Source organism: Salvelinus namaycush, chromosome 16, assembly GCF_016432855.1.
Source record: "Salvelinus namaycush isolate Seneca chromosome 16, SaNama_1.0, whole genome shotgun sequence".
In the NCBI taxonomy this organism is placed as follows: Eukaryota; Metazoa; Chordata; class Actinopteri; order Salmoniformes; family Salmonidae; genus Salvelinus; species Salvelinus namaycush.
Window position 1 is genome coordinate 26,315,633 of NC_052322.1, and position 12,984 is coordinate 26,328,616.

The 12,984-nt window shown below is 42.3% G+C and overlaps 1 protein-coding gene across 5 annotated transcripts; it reads left to right on the forward strand.

Moving 5' to 3' along the window:
- Positions 1–1,908: 1,908 nt before the first annotated feature.
- LOC120061239 (bile acid receptor-like) lies at positions 1,909–12,619 on the forward strand. 5 transcript variants are annotated; one of them, XM_039010899.1, is made up of 12 exons: positions 1,992–2,017; positions 5,191–5,260; positions 5,407–5,548; positions 7,195–7,563; positions 7,759–7,899; positions 8,202–8,332; positions 9,325–9,423; positions 9,533–9,632; positions 10,060–10,176; positions 11,285–11,377; positions 11,778–11,891; positions 12,104–12,619. In XM_039010899.1, the coding sequence occupies exons 3-12, from the start codon at positions 5,452–5,454 to the stop codon at positions 12,319–12,321; spliced, it is 1,479 nt and encodes a 492-aa protein (XP_038866827.1). In that variant the 5' UTR covers positions 1,992–2,017; positions 5,191–5,260; positions 5,407–5,451; the 3' UTR covers positions 12,322–12,619. The 5 variants fall into 5 exon arrangements, with proteins under 5 accessions (XP_038866831.1, XP_038866826.1, XP_038866830.1 ...); XM_039010898.1 differs by lacking the exon at positions 5,191–5,260 and having other exon boundaries at positions 1,910–2,017; XM_039010902.1 differs by lacking the exon at positions 5,191–5,260 and having other exon boundaries at positions 1,910–2,017; positions 12,107–12,619.
- Positions 12,620–12,984: the final 365 nt, after the last annotated feature.

Here is a 12,984-nt window from a genome sequence, read left to right on the forward strand (position 1 = left end):
AGATACTCAACTAGTCTAAAGAAGGCCAGTTGTATTGCTTCTTTAATCAGAACAACAGTTTTCAGCTGTGCTAGCATAATTGCAAAAGGGTTTTCTAATGATCAATTAGCCTTTTAAAATGATAAACTTGGATTAGCTAACACAACGTGCCATTGGAACACAGGAGTGATGGTTGCTGATAATGGGCCTCTGTACACTTATGTAGATATTCCATTAAAAATCAGCTATTTCCAGCTACAATAGTCATTTACAACATTAACAATGTCTACACTGTATTTCGGATCAATTTGATGTTATTTTAATGGACAAAAAATTGGATTTTCTTTCAAAAACAAGGACATTTCTAATGACCCAAGTGTATATATATATATATATATATATATATATATATGTGGATTTTACTTGTCCTTTTATAACAACTGAAAAAATGTACGTTGTAGATTTGACTGTTGATTGTAAAAACTAAAATAAAGTACATTTTTAAGACATTCATAATCAAACATCTAGAATTAGATGCAATGCAGCACCCTTTTAATAGTATCTTGTATTTCAGTAGTACCATGTACTTCACCATTTTACCCAACTGTAACCTTGACTTTACCCCGTGTACACTCAACCTTAATTCATCATGTCATGTGGAGGTCAAGCTGACCTCTGACCTTTCCACTCCACACTCTGGTAGACCCTGGGGGACCCTGGTAGACCTGTCACTGACTCTAATGTTCCTGGAAGACACAGCCATGTTGTTTCTCTTTATTAGTGCAGTTATTGTTATTACTGTCCTGTTATTGAAAAAAAATAGTTATGGAATTCTGACCCTGAGAAACCCTCCTCTCACACACGCACACATACACGTTCTCCCTCACACACGTACACACATATAAGTGACATTGAGGGCCCACACAACGAGGGAGGAAAGGTCAGGACAAAACTATCACGATGGGTTCTATAAGGAGATGAACTGTGTGGGGGGCTGATCTCATGCAGTGACAGTGAGGGAGTAGGAGTGTGTATGTGCGTGTAGTTGTAGTCGGTTGTGAAACAGTGGCAAAGAGGTTGTGTTCCTAGGCAGTCCCAGGGCTTCTTACAGAGGGCAGCAGGAAGAGCCAGTGATAGTGGGCCATCATCCATCACTGGGACGAACAAGAGGCTGTTTATAAACACACAATACTGGGAATGTCTTAATGAGCCTGCTCTCTCTCACTGCAGGATCAGAGCCCACACCATCACACACACATTCCCCTCCGCTCCGCATACTTCATATGTATCCCTCTATGCTCTCTAGTTTAACATAATGCAATTCATTGAGGGAGGTATAAACTACTGTTTAAGATTTCACCTCATGGAGTAGGCCAAAGCAAGGTGTGCATTTTTTCAGGAAAGTGATGCTTTCACTTGAGCTAAATTGTAAGGTTTGCCTACTGTGACCTTTGTAGAAGTGCATAGTACTAGGTGCGTATATATTTTTTCAGGCATTACTCCTTTCTATAAATAATTGCATACATTACACAGTTTAATAATAACCTTATGCCATTTAGCAGACTCTTTTATCCAAAGCGACATTTTACGTATGAATGGTCCCGGGAATCAAACCCACTACCCTGCCGTTACAAGTGCCATGCTCTACCAACTGAGCTACAAAGGACCATTATATTAACATATTGCATAGATACCTGTGCAAAATCTACTTTGAGTGCCCCTTGTCTTCTTGAAAGACATCCATGGTATCTAATATCCTTATCCACCTCATACAATGTTTCTGATATTGGGTCTTAAGCAAGGTAATGTGCATGAGTGAGTGACTGTCTCTTGATTGAGAGGGAAAGTTCTTGTTTGTACTTTGTGTGTGTGCGTGCGTGCGTGTGTGTGTGTTTGTGTGTGTGTGTGTGTGTGTACGAGTGCGTGTTTGGCAAGTGTAGAATGCCAGAGGCTGGACTGCAGTCAACATTACAAATTTAAGGGGAGGAAAAATCAGGAGGCTATCAGAAGTCAACACACGAGGAGAAGACCACCACTGGTGAGCTCATATCACTCTTTTTAATACATTTTACTCGATGAAGAGTATATTTATAATTTTATTTCAATATGATCCGTTATTCAAACTCTACTATGGACTGTGTATTTGAAAAACGTAGTTTTACTATCATGTTCCTTGTTGATTGTTAATGTGAAGTTGTCTTGTTGATGTGAAGAGGCTTAGCTGTCCTACTTCTCCTGAGTAACCTGCTACCTGATAGATGAAGTGCCAAGGTGCCATAGTGCATCTTATCTTACAGACTTACAGAGATATTTAAGAAGTTTTAACAGTGTGCTTTGGAAGGGTAATTTACTCCAACTAAGTCTTAATTTTAAAAAAAAATACACATTATTGATGCACGCATTAAGGAACTGACATTGGATAGGTCAGAGGGGTTTGGTGGTTACACTTGGACTTTTTAAAATATTTTTGCCACAATGTCGAGCCAGTGTTTTGTCCGTTTAGTCATGACAACAGTATCCTAACTCGTTTGTGAACGTTTTTAAGACCTGCTGTTACAAACAAGTAATGGATAAGGAAAATGAAGTTGGTAGGGTTGCATCTACAGTACGTAGAAATCTTGATTCTGTGGAATCCATTTGAGAGAGAGAATTTTTCTGAAAACTGCAGTTGTACCTATAGTGAAAATGGCTCAAGCGTTCTAAAGCGACAACAGATAAGCTGAAATCAAAGACTTTCATTGTGTATATTATGTTAGTATGTTCAGTATGTTCAGAGTTCCGGTGCCGACAGAGATGGCCGCCTCGCTTCGCGTTCCTAGAATGTATTTCTAAAACAGATTATAAACTGTTTGGATCTAGTTAGGGCGATAACTTCAAGAGGTGAAAATGTGATGTACTAAGCAAGCATTTATGTTCCTTTTCACATTTCACAACAACGGTCTAGTCAATTCGCATTAACTGTAGTAACATTTAGGGTATTTACAAGTATTTACAAATCATGTGATGTAAATACCCCCCCCTCTATTTTAACACTGGACTTTAACCACAAATCCATCCCCTGGCCCTCCCTGCAAGGCCACTCTAATCTAAGCGTCAGTTTCCTGTTTAAATCAGTAAACACTGTGCTATCTGAGTCAGGCTACCAGCAAACAGTGTGCAGTGATAAAGAGCCAAGCTGGGAAGACATACTAGAGGTTTAGAGAAAGAGAGATATTTATTGTGTGCTTACAGCCTTCAGTCCAAACGTTGAGTGAATCAAGGGTAATGTGTTTATCCCACCCTTACCCTCCCCCTCCTCCTCCAGAACGCTTCCCTTGGGGATGTACATGCTCAGGCCTTTGTCCAACAGTGACAACTGGGCCACACTAGAAGATCCATGGCCACATGTATACACTCCAAGAAATTGTCCGCATCACTCATTGTGATGAGGGAAATGAATGAATGGGCAGCCACATCCACTCTAGTGTATGCGTTCCCGCCATTATCATGCTCTCTCACTCTCTTGGAGGTAGAGTACAGTATAAGGGATAGAAAGCTTTGTGATGACATGACTAATGCAACAGTACACATGACAGAGGAATGTGACAACAGAAGCCTCTCCTGGGATTTGTTAATGTAATTGTACAATGACAAGAAATTCAAACAAATGTAATAATGACATAGTGTATTCGGGATTTCTTTCAATCGGGTACCTTAGCTAGTCAGTTGTGCCTAGGTATCAGATGGAGTGAGATTAGTTGGATCCAAAGACGACACAATGTTAATTTGAGGTTGCTTTGTTTGCTTCAAAGGTAGCTGAGCACCACTCTGGAAATGTGACGTGTTTGAAGACTATGTTGTTCCAAACAATATGTCAAAAAAAATTGGCTAAATCGAAAAGGGTGCTTTGAGATATTCATATTCATATTTTTTATGATGAATAAATCAATGTGATTTTATTTCAGAATCTAGACATACTCCATATTTTAGAGCACACTATAAAGAGGATAATGACACCAAGATGTTGTCTGTATCATCTGTGGTTCAGGGATCATACTGTCTTACAAGAGGCATGCATTGGTTTTAAAAGGGTTTAAAATATTTTTGGGCCTTCCTGGCTTGGAATCGCCCATTAGAGATGAACAGAGGACTGCATGCCCAATCATGAATTAGTGAAACATAACTAAATAGTCACCATAACTATTATCACTGTTAATACTCAATGTTATGCATGTGTGCATACTGTAAATGCATCCTACCTACGGTGTACCTTCTCCTTTGCACTGCTTGCTCAGCACAGACGCTCAGCACGTGGGGTAGATAATTGAATGAAATGCTGCTCGTTGGTCGGCTTGGTTCACAAACAGGCCAGTGTAATTAGACAGTTGAGGAATGGGGTCAGGGTGGGAAGGACACCATTAGTTTGCTAGAATCATGCTACATGTCAAACCCCATCAGGGAGAGGTTAGGGCAAATCCAGGGTCTTCTCTCTTTCGTCAGAGCTCGACATGACCCAGTCAACTTTGGAGGGGGGGGGGGGGGGCGAGTTCTCTAAACTCAAAACCTGACTAGTGTCAAATATTAACTGCAATACAAACAGAGCAAACAGAATCCGAGTAAACACTCCCTGGGGGCCTCAAAGATGAGCTTTCACACACACTCTTACAACACACATACATACAAATGTACACACATATCCCAGTACATTTACTCTCAGACACATACACAACACACTCAGTCATTCACATGAACACATACACACTATTGTGTTCACATGCACACTCGTACAACAAGCATGCATACGGCCGTGCATGCACACCCACACACACACTACTTACCCAGGAAGAGTAACTACAGCATACTAATAGTATATAGTGTAGATGGGGAAGAGTATTAAAGGTATCAAGATGTTTATGGAAAATATAATAAATATTATAAAGATTGACCACTGGTCATGTCCAGTTATGTTGGTACAGAGACAAGATTGCGGTGAGTTGCCAGCTCCAGCTAACTCATTGATCCCACTCTGTGAACTCCTGGTCCGTGGTGGGGTGGGATCCATCCACCCATGCCAAACCTAAGCTCCCCACCAGGGACAGGCCCCCATACGACAGGACCTCTCTCTTTCCTCTGAACTCCAAGCCAGGACAGCTGTTTGGACATGAGTCCAATCTCTCTCTTCTTCTCACACTCTCCTCTCTGTCCCTCGTCTCCCCCTGATGCCTCCCAAAGGAGCAGAGATCCATCGCACTGCCACAGACTTCAGCTGCACGCCTTCACTGTGGACAACAGTAACCTTTAGGTTTGCATCTCAGAGGGTAGCTTAAAATAGGCAATGATATCACAGCTAGGAGACTGAGGAGACCTGTCGTCAAGCATTGATATAAAGAAATGTTTGGAGAGTTGCAGATTCCTCAGATGTGTGGTTCCCCGTATGTGTGTTGATAGATTAAGCGGGTGTTCCCAGAGACTGACTGTGGATCAGCTGTCCAGATGAGAGAGTGGAGTGAGTCGGAGATAACCATGTCTGCCGGTGGTTACCTCTCTGCCTCTGATGGATATGGCATCACTGAGCCTCTGCAGTACTACGGTGAGGGACTCTTTTTATCTGGAATTATACTAAAGCAATCTAGTCCGATTTGATGGTGTGCTGATCCAAACACAATGTATCCTGATACATACTCTGTAATTGTATGGTGATAACCTAATCAAATCAAAATGTCATGATTATACATTTATATTTCATTTATATTACATGTTTATGCTTCCTTTGTTCTGCTTTAGTTTGTGTGTTGCTTTTCTGTTATCATTTGTAGTGCCGTAGGACGGTAGATTAGAGGGGGAGACTTGCAAGAATACATAAAGTGTGGGCGTAACCTTATACATTTAGAAACAACTGTTTTTATTAAATAAATCTGAATGGAAAAATACTTACAGGATAGCCTGCCACATTTCCAGTACACAGGATGTTAGCTAACAAAGAATTTGCATTGGAACTAGGGCCTATTTATAATGGTTGCAGTGGAGTGTTGTGACCTAACTATGTGGCTTCTTCACATTATGGTCCTCTCCTCTCCTGGCTGAGGGGTGGATATGATATGGCTACATAATGGGGGGTAGCGTTAGTGTGCGTGGGACAGAGGGAGGGAGGCCTGGGTGTTTACATAGTGCTGAAACGGTTTACAAACAGAGCTCACCACAGCGTTGTCACGCAAGCACGAACTCAGTACTGGCCTCCATCCTCGCCAGGACAGGAAACATCTGTGAGACGTAGAGGAAAGACGGGATGAGTGAGGAAAGTGGTGATGGAGAGAAAGAGAGAGAGAAGGATAGAGGGGAGGAAAAATAGAGAGAGTCAAGGTTCTAGAAGAGAAGGGGTGAGGCGGGTTGTGGCTGAGGATAGGGTGAGTGTTGTTGTTCAGAAAGGAAGGATCATAGGTTGGAATCTAGAGGTCACTGTTGTGTTCAGTACATGTCAGGACATCTTATAAGAGCTCATAGCTATGGATAAATATCCAGGCTGATATGGTATGAAGACACTCGATGTGCACCTGAGTACAATGTAACTTATACATCCAGTAGTATTGATGCATTTTGAGAAAGGATGGACATTAATCATTCCATTTTTTTGTGCTTAAAAGAAATAACCTCTCATTATTTCAGTTGTTATCTGAACTAATAAAACGCTAAGAGACTCAGCTTATGGAAGTGGATCCTTCTGATCAGAGTGACTGATTTAGGGCTGATCTGTGACCAGTGGTGACACATGTTCCCTCTGTGGAGACGGGACTTGAATTTGCTAAATGCTTCACAGCTCCACCGGCCCCCCCGCTACGCTCATAAGACATCAGACACCAATCTACGCGGCAATAAAATACTGAATAAAACTCTATAAAAATATGTAAATGGTAAAATGCCCCTGTAACCTCTCAGCTGCATCCTGTTTCCACAGTCCAAACTGGTTCACAAGGTCTCACTCTGACGTTTTTTTTATTACGTCCCATAGGACCAATAAAATACATTAAGTCATGCATGAATCCCGTAAGATGGTGGACAAGGATCACATTCTTGTGATGCACTTTGACTTGAAACCAGTGTGACTGGGATAATGGCTCTGGTGGACCCTCTTTTCTAGCCACTAGACGTTCCCAGGTCCCTGTGGGGCACTTAAACTTAACCGGTGGGTTCAGGATCAAAGCACCAAATCCATTTATTTTGTGTTTCCTCATCACACAGATGTGCTGGGGGACCCTTTGGGCTACCCTTTCCAGGAGCCAGACCTACAGGGCCTAGCCTTCAGCCAGCAGCAGTACAGCCCCATCAATGTGCAGTTTTCTGTCTACGGACCGCCGTCCTCCCAGCCCTTCCACCCACTTTCCACCCACCCCTACAGCCCCCACTGCCTGGACACTCCCTGCGAGCCCAGCCCAGAGCCCCAGTGTGGAAGCCTGGGGAAGGGGCGAGGTGGGGGAGGTTTGTCCCTGGTCAAGAGGACCAGGCTGGGTCCGGGAGGAAGGGTGAGGGGCCAGGATGAGCTGTGTGTGGTGTGTGGGGACAAAGCCTCTGGCTACCACTACAACGCCCTCACCTGTGAAGGCTGCAAAGGTAGGGGAGGCAGTGTTTTCGTCAAAGTCTACAACAACATTTGGGGGGTCAACCTGAAAGTTTATCACAGAGCCCGTCACTTCCGGTATCTGTCTGAATATGGGGTTTGAATTTAAATTAAAAAAACGTCTTTATCTGGATTAACTTTAATTGAAATGGACCCCAACAAGAGGTGGTTATACTCCTGTGTTTCAGGTTTCTTCCGAAGGAGTGTGACGAAGAAAGCAGTGTACCGGTGTAAAAGTGGCGGAGGCTGTGAGATGGACATGTACATGCGGAGAAAGTGCCAGGACTGCCGCCTGCAGAAATGTCGTGCTGTGGGCATGCTGGCTGAATGTGAGGGGAACACACCATATCAAAAAGGCTGTAGGGATATTTGAAACTGTATTTAGCTGAAAGCAATGTCGATAATTTGAAGAGAGGCAGAGTAAGCTAACAATAAGATCTTGAATCTTGAATCTTCATATCTCCAATTTATAGCCAGGCGGACTTAATTTAATTGCTAAGACAACCAAAATACCTTGTACAGGGATCCCTTGGAAAAATGTGTATGATCTCAATATCCTTGTGTAAATAAACAATAAGTAAATAAAATATATTTGCCTATGTGAGTCTGACAGAGGCAATTGTGTTGCCAGGTCTGCTGACGGAGGTGCAGTGCCAGTCCAAGAGGCTGAGGAAGGGGACCAAACACAGAGGAGGAGGGCCTGAGGAGGAGGAGAACATGGGGAGCAGGAGAGTCAGCTCCACCAGCAAGCTACCAGGACAGGTACATCACTTTCTCCTTTCCTCCTACATTCAAACCTTCTCATCTAGTTTTCTGACCTTTCGCTAATGTGTTAACTTTCTTGGATATTCTGAATGGCAAGGACATTGTAGCTTGACGCTTTTTGAAAGATACCCCAAGATCAAATATCCAAGGGTCTAGATAGTTACAGACCCTTGGATGATCATCTTGTCAGATGGATTGTATCAATGGAGAACCACAGATCTGTTCCTTACTTTTGTTCATAGGTGGCCCTCTCCCAGATCACTTTCTTAGATTTCCTGTTTAAGTTCTGGGACTATCAGGGGGATGTCCCAGATTTAAAAAAATTAAACATTGCATAGGTCTTTGGAATGGCCTCTTAATAGTAGGCTGGACCAGTAGCCTGTAACACTTTTGACTGATTTCTTATTGGGGTGCCCTGTAATACGACCCTGCTTATATTCCAAGTCTGTGTCAGAATGGTCCCACTGGACAAACAATGGTTGAATCAACGTTGTTTCCACTTAATTTCAACCAAAACATTCAATGTGATGACGATAAATCAGCGTAGAAAACTGGGGCATATTTATTACGGAAACAGTTTACCGTTTAAGAACACAACGGAAGCCAATAGAGCAAAACAAGAGTTTATATTAGACAAATTCAGGTAGGTCCCTCCCCGTTTCGTTCCTTTTGCTTCTGTTTAACCCTGTCCCGTTAGGCTAGGCTATGCTAGTCAGCTTTTTTGATGAGGATGCTCCCGGATCCGGCATGGGTATCACTGAGAAACGTTTTGCAACAGACTCAGCATAATGTATACGCCCCAGATTGGATTTGCAAAAAGTCCTCAACGTAAGGGAATTTCCTAAATCCAATGACATGGTGACATATTTTTTTTTCAACTCATCCAAATGTAAATCAAAACTAGACGTTGAACTGACGTCTGTGACCAGTGGGGTAATTTCACTCAGCCATCAAATGATCTGTTCGTAATTAATTTTTTCCTGTAACAGGTAGTGTCTGCAAATTTGTCAGTAGAACAGAAGCATGTGCTGGACAGGATGGTGGAGGCTCATCGACAGTACAGTGCGCAGGACACTACACACTATAGGGTGGGTCGCTGATAAGAATAGTAATTCTTATGGATTGAGATTTTAAAGATATGTTGTCATTTTTCTACTAATCTCATTGAGAGCTTATTCAGGCAGTTTTTTTCTGCAGGTGTTTGAGTGGACTTGTACAGAGGTTGGTGGAGACAGACTAACAGACATGGCATGCCCTCCCTCTCAGAGGCTGCTGCAGTTCGCCAAGAGTGTACCTGGTGAGTTGGGCCACACCTCATACATAAGCGTTCTCTCCTTTCTTGTTTCTGCAGTGATATGGAAAGCAAATACCTGCTGTTGCTTTCACCTACCATATGTTTTCATATCAAAACCAAAATCAAAAGGGCTCCCGAGTGGCGCACGGTCTAAGGCACTGCAGCTCAGTGCTAGAGGCATCACTACAGACCCTGGTTCGATTCCAGGCTGTGTCACAACTGGCAGTGATTGGGAGTCCCATAGGGCGGTGCACAATTTGCCCAGCGTTGTCTGGGTTAGGGTTTGGCCGAGGTAGGCCATCATTGTAAATAAGAATTTGTTCATAACTGACTGGCCTAGTTAAAAACAGCCCTGTTTCTCTCTCTGAGGCCACTCTGTGTCTGATACCTCCTGTAGTATAAACTAATCTAGTGTCTGGTGTCCATGTAGGCTTTGAGCTCCTGGACTGCTTGGACCAGAACACCCTTCTCTCTAGTTCATCTGTGGAAGTCATGTTTCTGCTATCAGCTCAGCAGTTCACCCAGAACCCAGCAGCCTCTAGCCCAGGTATTGACACCACCACACCACCATAAGGCTTGTGGGTGCCTGACTCATTTGTCCTGGCTTCATTTCAGCATGCTACACAGTACAATTACAAGAGTTCATTTAACTCCCATGGAGTCACATTCAACACCATTTGGGGGTTAATGGTTCCACCCACATTTTGTGTTAAAACCAACCTGGTCATGGGGTAGATTAGATTTTTTTTGTACATATCCACTAAATAGAGTACATATCCAATCACATTAAACTCTCAGAGTTGATTAAATGTAACTACATGCCATTTCACACTTTTATGTGTTTTAAATTAACAATCAACTCCATCAGCGTACATTACTCTAGCAGTTCACTACCTTTTACTGTAGGGTGTAAAGTCTTATTTGCATATTTCCCAGTGTGCCTTTTGAGTAAATGATTACGTTATGCTGGCTTGCTAAGTGATGTCTAGTGATCTCTAGCGAGGCTATCCAACAATTTGATCTTTTCATCACCCGCAACCTGCATTCAAAATGATTGTCAGAGTAAAGACTGAGTATATTGAGAACACCTAGATCACCTAAACTGGAACAACCATCTCAGTAACCTCTTACGGATTAGATTAGTTTAGAAAAATGTAAGTTATTTATCTTTGTGTAGCATAAGATCAATAACAATCAAAGTACATGCGAAAACACAGATATTGAAACAAATAATTCTAAAAATCAACCCGCAACAGAGCATGCTGGGAAATATAATGAAGCCCCCCCCGCTGTGAGAGTTAATGGAAATGAACACTGCTGAATCAACTCTGAAAATGTGGTAGAAAACTTTAACACAGTGAATATAGCACTTCTTGCACTGTACTCCAAAGCAATGTAAGGGGGTTGTGGATCCTCCATAGATATCAATCCCTCTCTCTGGTTACTCTTAAGGAAGTTAAAAGTACACATCCAAATGAACACCAGTTATCACTCCAGGGAGCAAATCACTCTGTTGAGGGTTAAGATAACTCCAGTGAACACTATGATTCCAACTCTCCTTGATTTACTGTGTACTGAAGAGGTAGGAGCTAGGGATGGAAATGGAACCGGGCCGATTATGCCAGAGAGCTCATTGTTTTATTTTATTTTACAAGCACTACAACCTTTCAACATCTCAACTCATCATTGGCTGAAAACCTTAGAGTCCAAGGAAAACATTCATAGTGGGACCGGCCCTGTAAACTCAGGTAAGGCAGACTGTCCTATCTAAATACAGTATACTCACCACCATAGTATCCCATCTTACAAGCTTTATTTACAGTACTATTTGAAGAGAGGTTCAAGTTAAAGGGATAAGATCGATTTGAGTTTATTTGACATTTTATCTTATTTTCCACGAGTATTGTTACAGGCTTTAAAAATCCTAGTCCGAGAATCTGGACTTTGATAAATAACAGGCAAAAAACGTAAAAACTGTTTGGATGAAACCACAACACCCCAGGTGGGTCGAAAATATGCTAAAACTTCAAAATAGTGAACTATCCCTTTAAAGATATTAAAATGAAGCAAGCTACAGTGAAAAATAAGGGAAATTGGGATTTGTCCTGTTTCCTTCCATGTTGAGTCAGGTAGTGTGTCTATGTGCAGGAGTCAATGAGGACTTGCTAGGACCGGTGCTCAACTTCTTCCACAGCATGGCTGCATTGGGGGTGACGGAGGCTGAATATGCCCTGCTCACTGCTACAGCACTGCTATGCTCAGGTGACTGGCTCTCTATGCCTGACACATTACTGTATGAAAGGCTAAATGCATTTGTTAATTTATTTTAAATACTATAACACAAGATATTTAGTTGATAAAGACACACTTTTTATTGACTTATCATTTTCCTCCAAGAGTGTCTGAATATCTCCTCTAGCTTGGCCAGATAGTGACGACCAACTCTATGTCGTTCTGTCATCTGGCTCTGTTAGCAGACGAAGCGTTGCTGCGGGCGGTGGCGTGTGTGGAGAGCTTACAGGAGCTGACCATGGAGCTTCTGTCCAGGGTGTGCGGAGCCCGATATGGAGCCCAGGGCCCTCAGGGAGCCCAGCGTTTCGCTCGCCTGCTGGGGAGACTCACAGAGCTGCGCACGCTACGACACAACCACCTCACCCTGCTCCGACAGCAGCTCTGGGACAGTCAGCCTTGAGACAGACACTGAGTACGAAGAACAGAGATAGAACAGAGAGACAGAGACACAAACAAATGGTTTAAATAATCTACATTTTGGCTTAATGTTCAATGATTTATCAAGTTTGTACCAAACAATTTAAGGTAAAACTATTGGCCATTTAGGATTATTATGTTTATAATTAAAAATACCAATACCATTCTTCTAAGTGATTGGTTTCTACTGTAAAGTTTGAATCACTGACCAGTATTAAACCAACGTGAGTTTTGTTATATGGAGAACGCAGATTAAGGTATTAAAAAAGTATTTTATCATACCCTTGGCAGTCATCCTGTTTGTGTTGTTTTCATGGTGAAGCGTAATCAACCACCTGGTCATATACTGTCACACAGTGCTCTGGTAGGTCTGTTACACAGTGTTCTCTTGGAGTTTAAAGAGGAAGTTTGTTAAAATATAAATGTTCATGATTTTACACTTACCTAGGATGTTTTGGGTTGACAGTAGTAGCTTGGCAGACTAGTGCAAAACAGCATTACAGCATTGGTATCAATTGTGGCTCACATCAGAAAAAAATGTAACTTCTTATGGCTGCATCCCGCTAACGGGATCGATATGACAACAGCCAGTGAAAGTGCAGGGCGCCAAATTCAAACAACAGAAATCTCATAATAAAAATTCCTC